The 20,925-nt window shown below is 44.6% G+C and overlaps 1 protein-coding gene across 1 annotated transcript in view; it reads left to right on the top strand.

The window, feature by feature from the left end:
* Nucleotides 1-20,925, top strand: part of brip1 (BRCA1 interacting helicase 1) — a 67,487-nt gene that overhangs the window by 20,394 nt on the left and 26,168 nt on the right. The window contains exons 7-13 of the mRNA XM_072457123.1: nt 2,563-2,781; nt 3,471-3,670; nt 4,407-4,539; nt 4,666-4,805; nt 5,694-5,865; nt 7,561-7,701; nt 8,379-8,540. Coding sequence (XP_072313224.1) covers nt 2,563-2,781; nt 3,471-3,670; nt 4,407-4,539; nt 4,666-4,805; nt 5,694-5,865; nt 7,561-7,701; nt 8,379-8,540 — 1,167 coding nt within the window. The remainder of the gene's footprint in view (nt 1-2,562; nt 2,782-3,470; nt 3,671-4,406; nt 4,540-4,665; nt 4,806-5,693; nt 5,866-7,560; nt 7,702-8,378; nt 8,541-20,925) is intronic.

Below are 20,925 nucleotides of genomic sequence, written 5' to 3' on the forward strand. Positions count from 1 at the left end.
GCGTTCTGGTCGTCCCGGTCTATTGTGGCCCCGCTCTGACACTTATCCCCTGCACGTCTCCTCCCATTATAAAAGCCATTATAAAGCCCTTCATAAAGCCTGTATCTGATGTACTCTCTGTGATTAAGCTGTCAGCGCAGGTGCCTGCTCAAGGTCCCACCCTCTCAGCGCAACACCTCGGGGTGACACAGCTTTGTACAGCGGGCGACGTGACCTTTATCTCAATAAGAGTCGGGATAAACCCTTCAAAACGAGGCTCTGACCCTGTCTGCGGCGTAGAAAGCGGAGTGTAGGGATTAGACGGGCCCCAGAGACAGACCGTGTAACTGTAGTGCAACATCAAGGAACATGTTTGTCGTCTGATGCAGCGTTCATTTCTGTTTGTTGCTTTTAACAGGGTATTATTTCAGTATTGGACTAGTCATCTTGTCAAATGATTATTTCGAATACCGTATTTTCCGGAGTATAAGTCTCACCAGCCAAAAAATGCAAGAAAAGAAAAGAAAAAAACATAAGTCGCACTGAAGTATGAAATCCGGTTGCAAGGGTGAAAATAACAAATTATATCACATAAGTCGCTCCGGAGTATAAGTATAAGTCGCACCCCGGCCAAAACTATGAAAAAAAGTGCGATTTATAGTCGCAAAAAAAACAGTACATTTGACTTTTTAAAAACATTTTTTAACCAAATAATAGTTGGAATGTGGTGCCTGAAGGCTTCTAGATGGAGACGTCTTTATTGTATTATTGATAATGCTACACTTTGAGGAGCTCGGAGTAGACCTGCTGCTCGTCCACGTGAGGCGCAGCCAGTTTAGCCAGCTCAGGCACGTTTTGGTACTTCCTGGAGCTGGAGCAACTTAAAATACTTGTTAAAGAGCGTCCAAGTGCATAACCAGCACACATTTGACCTCACAGCACAGTAGCTTCACTTTTTACTTCACTGTTTTATCGTAGATTGAAACGCTGCTTTTCTCCGCATAAATCTCTGCCGCACCACATGTGACGGTAACCACACAAAACCTTTCCTCGGGGTGTTTTAAGTAAGTCATCCTTGGCGTTTGTCTCTCTGCGGGGTTAAGACCAGGCCATCGGACGAGTACAAAGTGAAGCCGCTCTGTCCAAAAACACCTGAGTTGACGGGATAATTGTACTCATTATAGCAGGCGCCTGAGCGCTGGGACACTGTGGGGGGCAAACAAGTGTCCTATGTCCCAAATAAGGAGCTCTGAATGGCGCTTTTGACATTTACCTGTGTGGAAAAAAGGGCCGCGGACCAGCCGTGGTATAATCGCTTACAGTTAATGGCGGGCTCGGGTTACGTAGACACTAGAAAATGGAACAAAAGGAGGCCGCGCAGAGGTGAAAGGTTGGACAAGATGTTAACTGTAACCCATAATAATGCCATAGAAGTAAATTTGTTCCATTTGATCAAAGGCCGGGGACGAGGGAGGGCGATATTCAATGTTCGCCTTTAGGATTATCGCAAAACGGTCACAATTCTTGACACCAAATGACTTGTTGGGTTACTGTTGACCTGGATTACTAATAACCATCTCATTCAAGTGTGAAACTAAAGAAAACGGTCATTAAACCAGGGCTGCAGCTAACGATTATGTTCGTAAATGACTGGTTGTGGTCAAAGCGACATTTTCACGATTCAGTACCGTATTTGCTGGACTATAAGTCGCACCTTTTCTCATAGTTTTGGCCGGGGTGCGATTTATACTCCAGAGCGACTTATATGTGATATTATTTGTTATCGTCACACTGACGACCACAAGAGGGCGTTCTAGGCTCTAAGCGACGCAGAAGAAGAATCTGCACTTCCTCTTCCTCTGGAGTTTGTGGAGTTGTTTAGAAGTGACACAGAGGAAGAAGAATTCAGTGGATTTAGTGATTTGGGGTAAAACTGATGCTTTGGTAAACTTGTTAGCATGTTACATGTTCTTTATGCTATAGTTATCTGAATAACTGTTCATATGTTACGCTAACATACCAGACACTTACCACAGTTCTGTCTGTGCCTCATGTAGCTGAAGGTGTTAGTGTTAGCATACGTCATGTAGCTGAAGGTGTTAGCGTTAGCATACGTCATGTAGCTGAAGGTGTTAGCGTTAGCATACGTCATGTAGCTGAAGGTGTTAGCGTTAGCATGCGTCATGTAGCTGAAGGTGTTAGCGTTAGCATACGTACACCTATTCACCATGTTCTCATCTGTTATTTAATCTGTAAATGCAGTTTAAAATAATGTCTGTTCTTGGTCTTGGATTTATCAAATAAATTTCCCCCAAAAATACGACTTATATATGTTTTTATCTTCTATATTATGAATTTTTTGGCTGGTGCAACTTATACTCCGGAGAATACGGTAATTTCCTCTTGAATGTGCTAAAACGTGGTTGTTTTTTCTCCCACTTGTATCGTGAAAAAGTTGCGATTTGGCCCCAAGAAAACCGTGTTATTAATTGTTTGGCGCGAGCTGAACGTGGCCCCGTAACCCCTGACGATGACGATCATCCGGACTCACGATGTTCATCCCCGTCTCCTTTCCTTTTCCAGGGCCACTGTCGCTTCTACCACAACGTCCAGAGAATGCGGGACCAGTGGACTCTGCAGAGGACGCACGGGCTGAACCAGGCCTGGGACATCGAGGAGCTGGTGTCTCTGGGCAAGCGCCTGCGAGCCTGTTCCTACTACGCCGCGCGAGAGCTCATGCAGACGGCCAGCATCGTGTTCTGCCCCTACAACTACCTCCTGGACCCGCTCATCAGAGCGAGCGTGAGTGAACCAGAGGCCGCTTTACCTCCGCTTGATGTTCTTACTCTACGACGTTTAAATCACCGCAAAACGCATAAAACGTAACCCGATAGAGTAGCATTGAAGCTAACGGCTTCAGCAGCAATCATCACATTTTGTCAGAAATTGTGGATGACTGGATTTACAAATGCTGGAGGTCAGAACAAAGACACAGACTCGTACAGGATTGATAACGCTCCAGATTGAAAGTGAAGTGGATTTCTGTAGCTAAACGATCCGTAGTAAGTCGAGCCTCACGTTAACGATGGTACAAATGTGTTTCTGTTTTTGAGTAAACCTGATCCGACTGAAAATGGGCCTGAAAATGCTAATTTCGCCTAATTATTTAGATTTAAAACTTGTTGATATCCAATTCTAAGCCGGATTTATTCAAGTTCTTGCGTTGGAGTCCAAGAGTGTAAAGTTTGGTGTAGGAGCAGATTTAAGGGCTGATCTTTGTCTCTGTGGGAGAAAAGTGTGTTTTCTCCAAATGCCCAAGAAAAAATGTATGTATACAAGTGGATTAAATGTAAAAATAAAACCACTTTACAAGCAGATTAGGCAATTTTGTTTGCATAAACTGACCTTAAAACAATAAATAATAAGAGTTTTTCCTTAAGTGTCTCACCATGATTTATCATCATTTGTTTGATCCTCGCTCTTTCTTTCAGATGGAGATAAACCTGGAGGGTCAGATCTTGGTCCTGGACGAGGCCCATAACATCGAGGACTGTGCGCGTGAGAGTGCCAGTTACACCTTGAATCAGCAGAATCTGAATCTGTGCCGAGAAGAGCTGGAGTCCATGATCGGGGCCAAAATCAGGCGGGCCCAACACGAGCCCCTGAGGGACTTCTGCTACAGCCTCATCAAGTAAGAGGGCACAGAGGAGGCTCCTGTAGCGCAGAGGAAGAGGCTCCTGTAGCGCAGAGGAGGAGGCCCCTGTAGCGCAGAGGAGGAGGCCCCTGTAGCGCAGAGGAGGAGGCCCCTGTAGCGCAGAGGAGGAGGCCCCTGTAGCGCAGAGGAGGAGGCCCCTGTAGCGCAGAGGAGGCAGCCCCTGTAGCGCAGAGGAGGCAGCCCCTGTAGCGCAGAGGAGGCGGCCCCTGTAGAGCGCAGAGGAGGCGGCTCCTGGAGCTCCTGTAGCGCAGAGAAGGAGGCCCCTGTAGCGCAGAGGAAGAGGCTCCTGTAGCGCAGAGGAGGAGGCCCCTGTAGCGCAGAGGAGGAGGCCCCTGTAGCGCAGAGGAGGAGGCCCCTGTAGCGCAGAGGAGGAGGCCCCTGTAGCGCAGAGGAGGCGGCCCCTGTAGAGCGCAGAGGAGGCGGCTCCTGGAGCTCCTGTAGCGCAGAGAAGGAGGCCCCTGTAGCGCAGAGGAGGAGGCCCCTGGAGCGCAGAGGAGGAGGCCCCTGGAGCGCAGAGGAGGAGGCCCCTGGAGCGCAGAGGAGGAGGCTCCTGGCAATGTTGTCCACCGCTGTGCTTGTTATGTTATGTTTTCTTTCATCTTTTTTTTTTTTTCTATTTTTTTCGCCCATTTTTCAAAATTCAAAGCTTAAAACAACACAAACAAGTACAGTTTTGTCAAATGTGTAAATCGAGTCTGAATGTGTTTTCCAGTTGGATCCAGCAGAGCCAGAGTCTGATGAGCGAGCGCGGCTTTGAGAGCGCCTCTAAAGTCTGGAGCGGCAGAGAAGTGGTGGACATCTTCAAGACTTTAGGAATCACCCCGGACACGTTCTCCCTGCTCAAGGTTTTGACCATGTTTATTAAAATATCATCATTATCTGTCAATGCAATGACCGAACGTTTGCACCGAGAGTTCTCATTTTATCTTGTGCTGACTTTAGTTTGAGGTGTTTTTGTTTATTTCTCTCAGCAAAACCTGGCATTGGTGATGGAGAAGGAGGAGAAGGTCAAAGAGGAGATCGTGGAGCTGCCGACCATCAGCTCGGCCTCCTCCACCGTCCTCAAGAGTCTCTTCATGGTGCTGGGTTTTCTCTACAGAGGGAGCGGCAGGTCAGGCTCTCACGGTTTAGATCCTTCTGTTTAGATCCTTCTGTTTAGATCCTTCTGTTTAGATCCTTCTGTTTAGATCCTTCTGTTTAGATCCTTCTGTTTAGATCCTTCTGTTTAGATCATTCTGTTTAGATCATTCTGTTTAGATCATTCTGTTTAGATCCTTCTGTTTAGATCATTCTGTTTAGATCATTCTGTTTAGATCCTTCTGTTTAGATCCTTCTGTTTAGATCCTTCTGTTTAGATCATTCTGTTTAGATCCTTCTGTTTAGATCCTTCTGTTTAGATCCTTCTGTTTAGATCATTCTGTTTACTGGTTTCGTTCTGCTTTAGACCTGGTTTGAAACTGGTTTGACGGTCGCAAAAAGGAACAAATTACAGTCGGACCTGATTTGAAAATGGACAAATTTGACAGATTATGGACCAAATGAGACGTTTAGTTTTATGTGAATATCTGTGTCAAGTTAACGCAAAAACATGCTGAGATATTCATGTTTGTCCATATCGTCCAGCCCAAATGGAGCCTGTCGCTTCGTATCGAGTAATTGAGTTTGAAACCGTATTTTCTGGAGTATAAGTCGCACCAGCCAAAAAATGCATAATAGAGAAGAAAAAATGAAAATATAAATGCAGTTGCAAGTGTGACAATAACAAATAATATCACTTATAAGTTGCTCCAGAGTATAAGTATATAAGTATAAATATAAGTCGCACCGCGGCCAAAACTATGAAAAAACGTATAGTCCGGAAAATACGGTAATTGAGTTTGAAACTGTTGAAACGAGTCAAAACTACTGAAATTATGACCGGATTCCTGCGCTCTAACGATCGGCTCATCGCGGGCGAATCTTCTGCTCTTTCCGTCCTCTTTTCTGCTCGGTGTCGCAGCTTCGCCGACGACTACCGAGTGGCGTTACAGAGGAGCTACGTGTGGTCGAACCAGGCCCCGCCCGACGTGCCCGACGCCAACGGCTTCATCGTGAGGAGGCACCGGCAGAGGAGCGCCAGGGTGAAGATGGAAGTGCTGAGCCTGAGCTTCTGGTGCCTCAACCCGGCCGTGGTGAGAGTGACCGCGGACTGGAGTGACCGCGGACTGGAGTGACCGCGGACTGGAGTGACCGCGGACTGGAGTGACCGTGGACTGTAGTGACCGTGGACTGTAGTGACCGTGGACTGGAGTGACCGTGGACTGACCGTGGACTGTAGTGACCGTGGACCGTAGTGACCGTGGACTGTAGTGACCGTGGACTGTAGTGACCGTGGACTGACCGTGAACTGTAGTGACCGTGGACCGGAGTGACCGTGGACTGTAGTGACCGCGGACTGGAGTGACCGTGGACTGTAGTGACCGTGGACTGTAGTGACCGTGGACTGGAGTGACCGTGGACCGTAGTGACCGTGGACCGGAGTGACCGTGGACCGGAGTGACCGTGGACCGGAGTGACCGTGGACTGTAGTGACCGTGGACTGACCGTGAACTGTAGTGACCGTGGACCGGAGTGACCGTGGACTGTAGTGACCGTGGACTGTAGTGATAATAATGGAAAAGCAAGTATTGCAGTAAGAAAGGGAACAAAAAGAAGTTAGAAAAAAGGATAAACAAAGAAATAAATACATCAAGAACGGAAAAAAACACGTAAAGAAAAACAAAACTAAAGCAAATTTAAAAAGTAGTAAAGAGAATAAAGAAAAAACACGTAATGAATGAAAAAAAAAATTGTTTTTCTTTTATCACAAAGCACAATTCTATAGTGCTTGTTTTTTTTTTAACCTGCAAATTATTCATAATATAAAAATTATAATTAGGCTGAGCAAAATAATATGTCTGTTTGCCGTAACCCGACTGACCCGGTGTGAAACTAGCCGACTGAAAAAAAAAAAAAAAATCAGCATTTTGTTGAAAAAACGTCAAAATCTTTTATTTTTCAATTATTTCGCCAACTCACCGACCGGTCTTTCCTAAACCGCCGTGTTGAATATTTTTATCACGTTGTTAACCCTGTTTTTCAACCCAAAGAACTGATGCCGCACTGCGGCACCGCATGTGTGTTTTCTTATTCAGTCCTTCACATGCGTCTGTAACGAAACAGAACGCGCAGTTGATATATTGCTTTATAAGTTTGTTTGCCTCTGACGGCGACACTCAAGTGTCCATAGGACATGTGTTTCTCTATCACGGGGTGAAATTTGACTTAAGCGATGCATTCTGTGATTGAAACATCCCCAGCAGCGTCATCACAACAAACATGGCGGCGCCCGTGTCCCCCGCATGTTCCCCCGCTCGCCCTCGCTACCAAAATAAAGGATAGCGGCAAACAAAAGGTCGATTGAAATATCTTAAAATCGTGAGATTTAGTCTCCTGATCGGGTTGATAGAGACGTTTTCCGTCATTGACTGTTGAAGCCTCTGACCCCTGGTGGTCACTCCGACTCAAAAAATGGCAATATTTTGATCTTTTTTTTTTGCCTTCAAAAAAAGTAAAAAAAAATAAGAATTTGCCTACCGTCCGACCCACTTGAAAAATGTTGACTTGGGTTACAGCAAACAGACAATTTATTTGGGGTAGCCTTAGTAGTAACATTTTTGGACATTCAGCAGTGACAATAGTCACACAAAAAGTCAATATCTGCCCCTTTTTTGTGGCCCATACAGTCCTTTAAATTCAATCTATCGTCCAAAAAAACAACCTAAAATGTAGTGTATTGATATAAGACTTATTATAATATATGGTTAAGATTTTTTACTCTGTCCCAGGCGTTCTCTGACCTCAGCGGGAACGTCCACAGCGTCGTTCTGACCTCTGGAACTCTGTCGCCGATGGGCTCCTTTTCCTCTGAACTCGGCGTCAACTTCACCATTCAACTGGAGGCCAACCACGTCATCAACAAGTCACAGGTCAAAAGATGTGTAACGGTTATTGTGAGAATAAAAGTGACGATTTAACGATTATTAACATTGTGACCAAGACAAAAAACCCTAGATGTTCTTGTTTTCTGAGCACATCTAACGCTCCTGAACATGTGACTCGCTTTATCAACTCAAACTTTCTGAACCATCTGTTTGACATAAACGGCAAGATAATAAAAGCATTTTACCTTTACTTAATTTTGATTAATAAATTGAACAAAAAAAGACCTAATTGAGCTAGAAAATTGTCACTTTTTTATATATGTTTTTAATACGTTTCGATTTTATATATATATATATATATATATATATATATATATATAATTACTTTTTTAGTTTTGTGATTTTATTGTGACCTAAATAATCACAATTATTGATTAACCTAATAATCTTGACATCCCTAGACACAACAGTTCTGTTTTGCTATCATCTGGCTCATTAATATGCACTTTCCCTTTCAAATAATTACATAATTATAACATCTTGCTTCTTAAACTATAATTCACATCAGTCATTAAAAAGCAGGTCCATTGATCTCCTGTGATGCCCCTTGAAGTGCCCCTGTTGTGCCCCCTGATGTGCCCCCTGATGTGCCCCCTGAGGTGCCCCCTGAGGTGCCCCCTGAAGTGCCCTCTGATGTGCCCCTCACGTTCTCTCTCCTGCAGGTTTGGGTGGGCACGGTCGGAGCCGGGCCTCAGGGCAGGAAACTCTATGCCACGTTCCAGCACACAGAGACCTACGCGTTTCAAGACGAGGTGGGCGAGCTGCTGCTGCACGTGTGTCGAGCCGTGTCCAAAGGAGTGCTCTGCTTCCTGTCCTCCTACAAGGTACATCCCATCATAGTACTGCATCATAGTACTGCATCCCATCATAGTACTGCATCATAGTACTGCATCCCATCATAGTACTGAATCCCATCATAGTACTGAATCCCATCATAGTACTGCATCCCATCATAGTACTGCATCATAGTACTGCATCCCATCATAGTACTGCATCATAGTACTGCATCCCATCATAGTACTGAATCCCATCATAGTACTGCATCCCATCATAGTACTGAATCCCATCATAGTACTGCATCATAGTACTGCATCCCATCATAGTACTGCATCATAGTACTGCATCCCATCATAGTACTGCATCCCATCATAGTACTGAATCCCATCATAGTACTGCATCCCATCATAGTACTGCATCCTATCATAGTACTGCATCATAGTACTGCATCCCATCATAGTACCGCATCTCATCATAGTACCGCATCTCATCATAGTACTGCATCCCATCATAGTACCGCATCCCATCATAGTACCGCATCCCATCATAGTACTGCATCCCATCATAGTACTGCATCCCATCATAGTACCGCATCTCATCATAGTACCGCATCTCATCATAGTACCGCATCCCATCATAGTACTGCATCCCATCATAGTACTGCATCCCATCATAGTACCGCATCTCATCATAGTACCGCATCCCATCATAGTACCGCATCCCATCATAGTACTGCATCCCATCATAGTACCGCATCCCATCATAGTACCGCATCTCATCATAGTACCGCATCTCATCATAGTACCGCATCCCATCATAGTACCGCATCTCATCATAGTACTTCATCCCATCATAGTACTGCATCCCATCATAGTACTGCATCCCATCATAGTACCGCATCTCATCATAGTACCGCATCCCATCATAGTACTGCATCCCATCATAGTACCGCATCCCATCATAGTACCGCATCTCATCATAGTACCGCATCTCATCATAGTACTGCATCCCATCATAGTACCGCATCCCATCATAGTACCGCATCCCATCATAGTACTGCATCCCATCATAGTACTACATCCCATCATAGTACTGCATCCCATCATAGTACCGCATCTCATCATAGTACTGCATCCCATCATAGTACTGCATCCCATCATAGTACTGCATCCCATCATAGTACCGCATCTCATCATAGTACTGCATCCCATCATAGTACTGCATCCCATCATAGTACTGCATCTCATCATAGTACCGCATCTCATCATAGTACTGCATCCCATCATAGTACTGCATCCCATCATAGTACCGCATCCCATCATAGTACCGCATCTCATCATAGTACCGCATCTCATCATAGTACCGCATCTCATCATAGTACCGCATCTCATCATAGTACTGCATCCCATCATAGTACCGCATCCCATCGTAGTACTGCATCTACTGAACCCGGGGGACTGAAGCCAGAGGACTTTACCTGGGGGCCGAAGTGGGGACTGAAGCCGAAATACAATTTCTTGAGAAAATTTCTCAAATAAACACTTTTAGATGAATCTTGTGATTTAAACGGTCCTAATGAAGTAAAGCTGAGAAGTGTCATAGACAGAGCTTATTACACACAAACCTCCTTTTCTAAGAATGAATTGTGTTATTTTACATGAAGCCACTTGGAGGCGCTGCAGACCACACTTCCTCATGTTATCTACTGCACTTCAGCTGTTTTCACTTTCTCACTGGGAAAATATAGGTAAATACTGTAGATCAAAGTAAATTAGGCAGTACTTTGTAGTATGTCAATGTCAATATTCTGACAGTATTTTAACAAAGCATCAGAATGAGCTCAAATGTGTCCCACTCAAACCGGGACCAGACCAAAGATTAATCACTAAAAATATCATTATCGCATTTTAAATTATAGACTATGTTCTGACTTTGCTCGTTTATTACACAAAAAACGACACCGCGGCTGTAGAAATCTAGTTTTATCTATCTTATCTCGTTCAAATGTCATAAAACTTACGTCAAATGCATTTAAATTGCCTCTGATTTGATTTTATTAGACATTTATGTGACTTATTCTGGTTCTATTGTTTTATAAATATATATTATTAATTTATCAGGACTAGTCAACTATAAAAAAATATCTTATTTTGAGCATTTCAATAATTATCTGGACTATACTGACTCTAAAACACACACAAAAAGACCTTTATTATAACAAATACAGCAGTATTATGCATTAAAGTGTCAAAAAAGATCAAACAATTTAAGATTTTCATTAAAAACACTCAAATATTCTCTATTTAAAAGCTTCCATTCTCCACATTTACACCTTTTTATTTGGTTAAAAATGTGTTCAAAAGTCTAAATGTTCAATAGAAATAAAAGTTTACAAAGTCGACACAAAAACGCATGTTATTTGCAGTTTATTATTGTGCCGCCTCTGGAGCCATGTGGGGGCGCTAGAGACCACATCACTGCACCTTCATTTTACAACACATTTCATCACCGTCCAAATGAGAGCTTTCACCTCGCCCCAAGGCTCTGTCCCGGCTCTGTCCAGGCTCTGTCCCGGCTCTGTCCAGGCTCTGTCCAGGCTCTGTCCAGGCTCTGTCCAGGCTCTGTCCCGGCTCTGTCCCGGCTCTGTCCCGGCTCTGTCCGGGCTCTGTCCGGGCTCTGTCCCGGCTCTGTCCAGGCTCGGCCCCGGCTCTAGTCCCGGCTCTGTCCAGGCTCGGCCCCGGCTCTAGTCCCGGCTCTGTCCCGGCTCTGTCCCGGCTCTGTCCCGGCTCTGTCCAGGCTCGGCCCCGGCTCTAGTCCCGGCTCTGTCCCGGCTCTGTCCCGGCTCTGTCCAGGCTCTGTCCAGGCTCGGCCCCGGCTCTAGTCCCGGCTCTGTCCCGGCTCTGTCCCGGCTCTAGTCCCGGCTCTGTCCCGGCTCTGTCCCGGCTCTGTCCCGGCTCTGTCCAGGCTCTGTCCAGGCTCGGCCCCGGCTCTAGTCCCGGCTCGGCCCCGGCTCTAGTCACGGTTGAATCTTGGTCGTTCCCCGGCTCTAGTCTTGGCGGGGCCCCGGCTCTGGTTTCAGCTGATGAGGGCCCTCACACTCCACTCAGAGCCACTTTGTTCCTTTTGTGCTTCGCTTCATGAATTAACAATGTGAGAAAACAATGGCGCGTTGTCACGTTTGTGTCATTTAAGACTCTTGAAAAGAGGAAATACAAAAGTACATCCTCACTACAGACTCTCTGTGGAGGACTCGCATAGTACTCGCATAGTACTCACATAGTACTCACATAGTACTCACATAGTACTCACATGGTACTCACATGGTACTCACATGGTACTCTCATAGTACTCGCATAGTACTCACATAGTACTCACATAGTACTCATATGGTACTCACATGGTACTCATAGTACTCGCATGGTACTCGTAGTACTCGCATGGTACTCACATGATACTCTCATAGTACTCACATAGTACTCACATAGTACTCATATGGTACTCACATGGTACTCTCATAGTACTCGCATGGTACTCATAGTACTCGCATGGTACTCACATAGTACTCACATAGTACTCACATAGTACTCACATAGTACTCTCATAGTACTCGTGTGGATATAGATCATTTGCTTTTAGTTTTTCCAATTTTTTTTTTTCCTACACAAATAATCAGAACAAAACAACCTGAGATTATAATAAATAAAATAAAAAAAATACAAGCAGACATCAACTAAACACAAATACAAACAAAATCACGGCTTAATTAAACTAAAACAAAGCTCACATTTAATTCTGCATTTGTATGTGTGTTTCCACCTCATCTGAAACATGACGTAGACTTCACTTTAACTGATGGAATTGGAAAAAACAAAAGCATATTTAATTATTCAAAGGGATTTTTTATTAGTATTTGTGTCAATTTTCTTATATTCTACAAAATATGTATCACCTTTTGATATTGAATCATTCATATTTATTTGACAAAAAATGTATTTATATTCATTGGGATTTGCATTGTACATTTACAGTTTAGATTGTTTAGTACTTTCGGCTACATTTACACTTGGAATGAGTGTCCCTGGTGTGATGTCACTTCCTGTCCCTGTGTGATGTCACTTCCTGTCATTTTCTACAGAATTTTCCTCGTTTTCTCCACAAATGCCTGCTCGATTGGTGTAAAACTATCATATGTACAACAGGTACAAATACACCAAACAAAGTCACAATTAGAACATGGTATAAACCCATCATAGGGACTTTAACTCGCTTCATCTGGAGTTGTTCACATCGACCTCATCGACCGCAATAATCTGAGAACTCCAGAAATCCCGTAATGATCAGATTTTTCACGTGCAAATGTTTTTATCCTCATGTTTTCTCCTTTCTTTACGCCTGTGTTTCCCTCGCACGCCGCCCTCAGCCACCGCAGCCGCTCTCGCCGTCAAAACGGTTAACAAACTCGGCGTCTCGCGTTATCCGCCGCCGCCGATCAGCCCCGCCGCGTTTTTAATGTTATGTCTTTATTATTGATGTCTCGGCGGCGTCTCCCCCTTGCGCCGCATTAATATGTAATCCGCCGCTTTTAAACACGAACAGATCTGAAAATGCCGGGATTAATTGGAGCCGGCGGAGGCCCGAGCCGGTGCCGCCGTGTCTGCCGCTCGCCCTGAAATAGCCGCCGTCGTACTCGTGTTTGTGTCTGGCGTTGGGCCGGCGCTATCAGAAGTGGATAAACGTACGAAGAGCATTCCGGCGTCTTATTAATCATATCAGAGAGTCCCGCCCGTCTGTACGTGCGGTTAAAGGAAGACACGAGCGCCGCAGAGAACAGATAAAGAGCCAGATAATGGACGAAAGTCGATGGGACAAACCATGGGACCGGCGATTGTGGGGATAAAATCTGACAACTATTGATCAGGCGCAATTTTTTAGCCGTCAATGTTACTTTCATGAACATAAACATCTATATTCCTGCTGTAGATTGGCTTTTAGACACCCGTCCTGGAGTGATTTTCTGGATTTGTGGGGCTTGGAGGGGAAAAAACGAAACCGAAACGTCATTGTCAATCAGTTGTGGCACGCTATAATCTTGGTGCATTATTGTTTCATTGCTTGGTCTTGCATGTTTACTAATGTGGTCATGTTTTCCATCTCTGCCCTGGTGTTACTTTCGTCCGGTCGAGTGGTTTTCAGTCGCCAAAACAGCCCCTGTGTTTCATAGATTGTGATGTCCGGAAGCTAACGCTAACGCCACCGTCGAGAGTTGATTGTAGCTGATGTGTGGAGCGGTGCCAGCCTTTAGAACGCGTGTGTGCTGTTTGCAAACATGGGAAGGGTCTATTATTTATTGATTTACCGGTGCTTGACGGACATGTAGCGCCGGCTGCATGTGGAGGTTACAGTCCCCACCCACAGGCCAGGGTTTCCCCCGAGTGGTTTGCAATCGGGTCCAGGACGCTAGTAAAATTACATCACTTCCCTGTGGTCCTGTGCCCTCATTGGACCGTGATGAGAGACCGCTAAGAGAGGCCGCCGCGAAGAGAGGCCGCCGCGAAGAGAGGCCGCCGCGAAGAGAGACCGCCGCTAAGAGAGACCGCCGCTAAGAGAGACCGAGACCGCTAAGCGAGACCGCCAGGGTTCCGTACACAACCTTAATCGTTGCTACGGCTTCTCAAGAGGTGTAACCAGCGCAGTTTTTGTCCAATTCAAATGTTAAATGCATGACAGATTTTATTTTCCACACGTGTGCGCCGTCTCGTCTCAATATTTCGCCCTGCGCGTTTGCGGCACAATTACATCGCCAACACCGATTTTCTCTTTAATGTCACGAGAAATGCGTTATGGCTCCGCCTCTCGCTTGACCGGTGCGGCGCCTGTAACTCGCCGTGTTTCCGTGCCACGCTGGTGAAAGCCCAGCCCCCGCGGGGCGGCTCGGGCGGCGGGCCAGACGGGGCAGGTGGCTTCTTTGCACCGCTGTGGCTTTGATGGCGGCTGAGATATTTTGTGCCTAAATTATTCACGTCCCAACAACACTTCTACTCTCTCCTCCTCCTCTTTCCCCTCTCCTCCTCCTCTTGCTCTGCACTTTCTCCAATTTCTCTTCGCGCTCTGTCTCACTTTCTCTTCCCCCTCTCTTTGTGTCTCCTCTCTCGCTCTCCTCCCTCTCGACACTTCTTTTTTCCACTATTCCTCCTCCATCCTTTCCCCCTCTTTCTCCACCCCGCCCTGAATGTCCCTTTGTCCCCTCGGTCTCTCTTGTCTCTCTTTTCCTCCTCTATACATTTATTTTTCCCCTCCCCACTCTTCTCTTGTTCTCCCTCCATCCCTCTCTTTTCTTTCCGTCTTGGTCCTTTAGTTGTCTAATTAGTTCTTGTGGTTGTTTTTGTGCCTTTTCTAGTTCACAAGTTTGTGCTGGAATCTCACGAAAGACAATTTATCACTTTTATTGATTTATTAACCTTTATTTAAGTAGGAAAAAGCACATAATTATGAAAAAAATGTAAACGAGAGACATTTAAGAAACAACTATCAAAAGCACCCACAATTTTCTTGTATTTTTTTACTTATGTATTGTTTTATTTATTTAAATGAACACAACAAACCTGTGACATCACATCCAAGAACTATGTGAATAAACTCCAATTGGAAATGCTTTCATGGAAGAAGAGGAAGATGTATCGAAAAATGGTTAATATTGGAATTGTTTTGGCAAAATTAGAATATAGTGATAGAATATATCAGATATATAGAATATTAAGTGATGTTTTTGCCCTTCACTGGTCAATTCTACCGCGCAAAAACATCAAAATACTTACATTTACTGGACTACTACTGGACACTGGTTTATTTCAGTACAATTAAAAGTATTTATACGCACAGCCGCAGAAACACATGAAGTCCGTTGAACCTGTCCTAGTTCTACTCTTTTGTATTATTCATCTTTATCTCTAACATTTCGCGGGCTTTCGTCAGCGCCACCTCCACGTTTTAACGGTTTAATCTTCGCTCGGGTCGCGCGAATGTCCCCCCATTAACTTCATTCTTACTTCGAGCTCCCCCCCCCCCTCTCACTCTCTCTCTGCCATGTTTCTTTAATGCCGCGCTTGTCCATTATTCAGAGCCCTTCTACGTGTCGCCAGCGCCGCTCCCTGACACCGGGGAACCGAACGCGGCGGTAAGGGGATCCGGGCTGCGCGGCGCCGACGTGTTAAAGAAGCGCGGCGGGTCACACTCCATTGCGTTTTCCCCCGTCCTGGCCCGGGACCTCCCCAGCTGGCGGCGCACGGGCTTCGTGTCGTCGCAGCATCGCACCTAAGAGGGAAAAAATAAATAAAAAGGGGTCGATGCATAATTCAGCGCTTGTGCGGCGGTTGTTGTGCTAAATACCTCTCATTTCCATTTATGTTCTCCAAAGTCCCGGACGCCGTCGAGCGTCTCCTCCTCGTCGCGTGTTTGCGAAGGGGCCGAGGCCACAAATCTACACCCAGATGCTTAAATATGGGAGATGTTGACAAAAACGCGCACGTATCTGTATATTTTTTGCTTTATCTCCAGCGATGTTCACAATATAGTCCGAGTGTGTGAAAATGAGCCTCCGAAATGTGTTGTTCAGGTTCAAATATCGAACGGAGCATAACATTAACCGCAAAAGAGCAGAAATATCGCTTTATACTCTCGTTTCTGTCTCTTTTTGGGCTCATTTGTTGATGCTAGGCAATTTACCCAATATTCACATTTTGCACATTTGTGATTCTTTGCATTTTTTGATACATCTTCCGCTTCTACAAACTCTAAAACTGTCATAACGAGATGCTAATTTTAACAAGTACTGATATTGAAAAATAAATTACATAAATTGGAAAAGTTGGAACTTTCCTGTATCGTCTTTATGTCAAAACTAGTATAAGACCACATGGGACTATTCAAGATGCTACTAATGTTATGTTTTAAAAAGTATTTAAAATATTGCAAAAAAAAAGGTTGGACATTTTAGTATCATGGCAACACTAACACTTAAACAGTCTACATCTAGCTGCCTACATCTGGGCTTCATAACATAATATAAACAATTGCTTTATGTGTGAACTATAGAATAATTTTTTAAAAACATAATGAAATGTATACCTAAGTTGACCAAATAAAAAAACGCGTATTAACAGATATAATTTTGTTTAGGTAGGTCTATCATCTTGTCAGTTTAATTTTATTTTTTTAATTTTTTAATACAACAAAAATAAACAGAACGTGGAGCAGAACGAGGCACACAGCTCATTCACAGTATTTACAAAGCCCTTAATTCACGTTTATTACATTTGAAGCCTTGTCATGCTGTTTACCGTCTCGTTCTACAGTAAACACATTTACACACTGTAAAATGCGCCGCGTGTCCGTCCGCTTCAGGCCTCTGTCAGATGTGTTAAATCAATATTTCATGAGCGTTATGTGCGTGTTTGTGAGTGTGTGTGTGTGTAGTGTGTGTGTAGTTCAGTGCAGAGTGCGACACGAAGCTGGAGCTGCTGCAGATGTGTCCGAGTGCTCTTTAAAAGCGTTCGCTTCACACCTGCACCGAGCGCGTCCATTTCCACTCAGCCCTATCGTACCACTCCATCACACCATCGCCCAGCGTCACACTTTTTCATTTTTTATTTCATCTTTCTCACATTCTTTTTGCATTTACACCCCCCTCACATTTCCCCCCCAAATTTTTTCCACTTTTTCTAATTTCCCCTTTCTAATTTTTTCACATTTCTTCCAAATAATTTTCAATTTTTTCCAATTTCCCCTCTGCACTTTTTTCATTTTTTTTCCCCACATAAAAATTAAAATCATTGATCGTACCACTCATCACACCTTCACCTTGCATCACACTTTTTCATTTTTCAACACTTTCAAATGTTTCCAAATTTTTTTCAATTTTTTTCCACATTTCTTCCAAATTCTTTTCACATTTTTCAAATGTCCCACCCCCCACAATTTTTCACATTTTTTCCCACCTAAAAATAATTGATTGTACCACTCCCATTACCCATTATCACACTTTTTTTATTTTTCATTTTTTCCACATTTCCCCCAATTTTTTTTCAAATTCTTTTCACATTTGCCCTCATATTTCCCTTACATTTTTTTTCATTTCCCCTACATTTTTTCACCCCCCCCAAAAAAAAATAAAAAAAATTGAACACTGAACACAGCACAAGCAGAGAGCAGAACAGAATAAAAACACAAGTTCGACATAAAAAAAATCCTCCACAGACAAAAAACAAAAAAATACGGCACATTCAAAATAAAACCAAAGTCCTGTTTAGTCCAAAGTCTGTTGATTTTTTCTGATGTTCATTACGATTTCAGTCCAGTCCTTTATTGTTGGTGATGTTCATTTCTTTGTTATGGACTTTATTCCTGCCGCCAAAAGTACCAAAGGTATCCATCTATTGTGTCCATGACAGGAGTTTTGAGGCCCAAATACATTGCGCTAAAATCGATTGAGATGGCATCATTCTCCAACTCCTCCTCTTTCATACCGCGCTAAAGCCGATAAACTCTGAAGACTTTCACGTCATGCCTGAATGAAAATAATGGATCATCAGCGCAACTTTTGTGCAACGCCATGTCCAAGTGCCCAATATTCACAAGGAAATGCAAACCGTTTAAAAGAAACTGTGGCACCAGGAAGCAAACCACTTTCACATGTTCAGGCACCGTCCGGTCGTTCAGAAATATTGGACTAAAATCGACAACCCACTCAATTTTAGAACTATAAACTCGGGCCTCAGAACTCCTGCCATGGACACAATAAATGGATACCTTTGGAACGTACATTTGGCAGCAGGAAAAAAGGCAATCGCAAGGAATTGGACGACACAAACATCACCGTCGATCAAGGACTGGACTGAAATGAACACCAGTCACAATAACTCAACCTTTATTTGGTCGATAATGTATTTAAAAAGTCTCAATGTACAATAGAAATAATCGTTTGACTGTCGACTTGTTGGAAAAGCGAGCGCTAGAATCATTGTTAGTTGCCGTATTTGTGAACACCGGTTGCAGCTGAAGTCGCTCCTCGGGCTCTTAAAGCAGACATCTCGCATACACATTTTTCACCTCTGTTCATCCACTTTTCCCTCTTTTGTCCGTGCGGATCGGGCCTCTTCCCGGGCTCATCCTGCCGCAGATAAAACGCCTGTGTTTGGTGGCAGATTTTCTCGGAGTACATAACATGAATAATTCAACCTCCTTTGCTTTGGGAATCCACTGCGGAGCCTCCGGTTCTGAGGCTAAGACGCGTCCGAAACGGGCTCTCTCCGACACAACGCCGCGCACTCACCGCATCCTCATGTTTAATTGAACGTTCTGGTTTGGCTGGCCCCGGGACGCTCGCGGATGACAAACATGGCTCCACGCTTGGTTCACCTTCAGGAGGAGAGGATTATCTCGGCGTGCAAACGGCCGACACTTCGGTCGACTGTCGACTCCCGAAGTTCTCTCGATGTTAAGTTCTCGTCCGCAGAGGAAACAGGAGTTGTTTTTCGTGCGGAGCAGAAAACATGGCGGTTCAAAAGTTGAAATGAGGCTACACCTGAGGGGAAAACTGTTTGTATCATTTGTTTTATGAAAGTTTCAGATCACGGACTTTATTGCGACTATAAACTGTGCCGTTAATATAAAAGTCAAAAGTTCAAGCAACGTTTATCACCAAATTTGGATAAAAGGTTCATTTTTCGTAGTCCTTATTTGAAGTCGTTTCCATCAAAAATATCACATGTGGGGATTTCAATTGTCATATGTATATGAGTAACGATCATGTTGACACACTTCACGATGACGATCCCTAAATAGAAGGGGTCAAAGTGCAAGTGACCGGGTTTTACATCTTGGTTTTCACTATATTTGATGGAATAAAACCTGTTGTAATTAAAAATTGTAGTTTAACTCCAAGTGTCAGTTTGAGAAGTTAAATTGAAAAATATGTTGAAAATGACAAGAAGAAGAGACGAGTTCAAAACACGATGGTTTTCGGACAATTTACACACAATGTTTTTTCTCTGATCGTTGAAACATAAATTCAACCACATAATTCTGTCCTCTTAGTTCTACTTGTCAGGTCATTATTTCTGTGACATAAGAGGAGTTTTGGTCATGAATGTCGACTACAACACTTCTGCCAATGACCAGCTGCACATGAAGAGGACCCTTCTGCTTCTTCTTCTGCTTCTTCTGCTTCTGCTGCTTCTTTTGCTGCTTTCTTTTTTCTATTTCTTTTTCTTCCTCGTCTTCCTCCTCTTCCTCCTCCTCTTGAGCTGCAGTAGTTGAACCTCCTCCTCCTCTTCCTCCCCCTCTTGAGCTGCAGTAGTTGAACCACCTCCTCCTCCTCTTGAGCTGCAGTAGTTGATCCTCCTCTTCCTCCTCCTCTTGAGCTGCAGTAGTTGAACCTCCTCCTCCTCTTCCTCCTCCTCTTGAGCTGCAGTAGTTGAACCTCCTCCTCCTCTTCCCCCTCCTCTTGAGCTGCAGTAATTGAACCACCTCCTCCTCTTGAGCTGCAGTAGTTGAACCTCCTCCTCCTCTTCCTCCTCCTCTTGAGCTGCAGTAGTTGAACCTCCTCCTCCTCCTCCTCCTCCTCCTCCTCCTCCTCCTCCTCCTCCTCCTCTTGAGCTGCAGTAGTTGAACCTCCTCCTCTTGAGCTGCAGTAGTTGAACCTCCTCCTCTTGAGCTGCAGTAGTTGAACCTCCTCCTCTTGAGCTGCAGTAGTTGAACCACCTCCTCCTCTTGAGCTGCAGTAGTTGAACCACCTCCTCCTCTTCTTCCTCCTCTTGAGCTGCAGTAGTTGAACCTCCTCCTCCTCTTGAGCTGCAGTAGTTGAACCTCCTCCTCCTCCTTCTCCTCCTCTTGAGCTGCAGTAGTTGAACCTCCTCCTCCTCCTTCTCCTCCTCTTGAGCTGCAGTAGTTGAACCTCCTCCTCCTCCTCCTCCTCTTGAGCTGCAGTAGTTGAACCTCCTCCTCCTCCAGTAGTTGACTCAGTGTGGTGCTGTTCTATTGTTGGACGGAGCGCCGTGGCGTCCCGCGGGAGGCGCATTGATCTGAAAGCCTCGGCCCGTGCGCGCACATCTCATACTCGAATAAACTCCACCACGCCGACTCCAGCGGCGCGGAAACCGTGTGGGCGCGGTCAACCAGAAGAGCCGACTGCAGAGTGTGAGGGAGGACGACTGTATGTCACTCACACAGGGTCAACCCAGGAAACGCACGTCATTGTTTAGGTTTATAACGTCACTTCCTGTTTGTAACTGATGACATCACACAAGGAAATTACCCAGCAAACACTGGGCCAAATTATTTTGTTGAATTCATGTTTAGAGAGTCACAAAAGTTTTTTCTTTGTGTAAATTCAGCATATACTTTGTCTGGAATGAGTGTCCCTGGTGTGATGTCACT

The sequence above is a fragment of the Eucyclogobius newberryi genome, unplaced genomic scaffold, assembly GCF_026437365.1.
Source record: "Eucyclogobius newberryi isolate DKJ021-1_F unplaced genomic scaffold, fEucNew1.0.hap1 SCAF_10, whole genome shotgun sequence".
Lineage (NCBI taxonomy): Eukaryota > Metazoa > Chordata > Actinopteri > Gobiiformes > Gobiidae > Eucyclogobius > Eucyclogobius newberryi.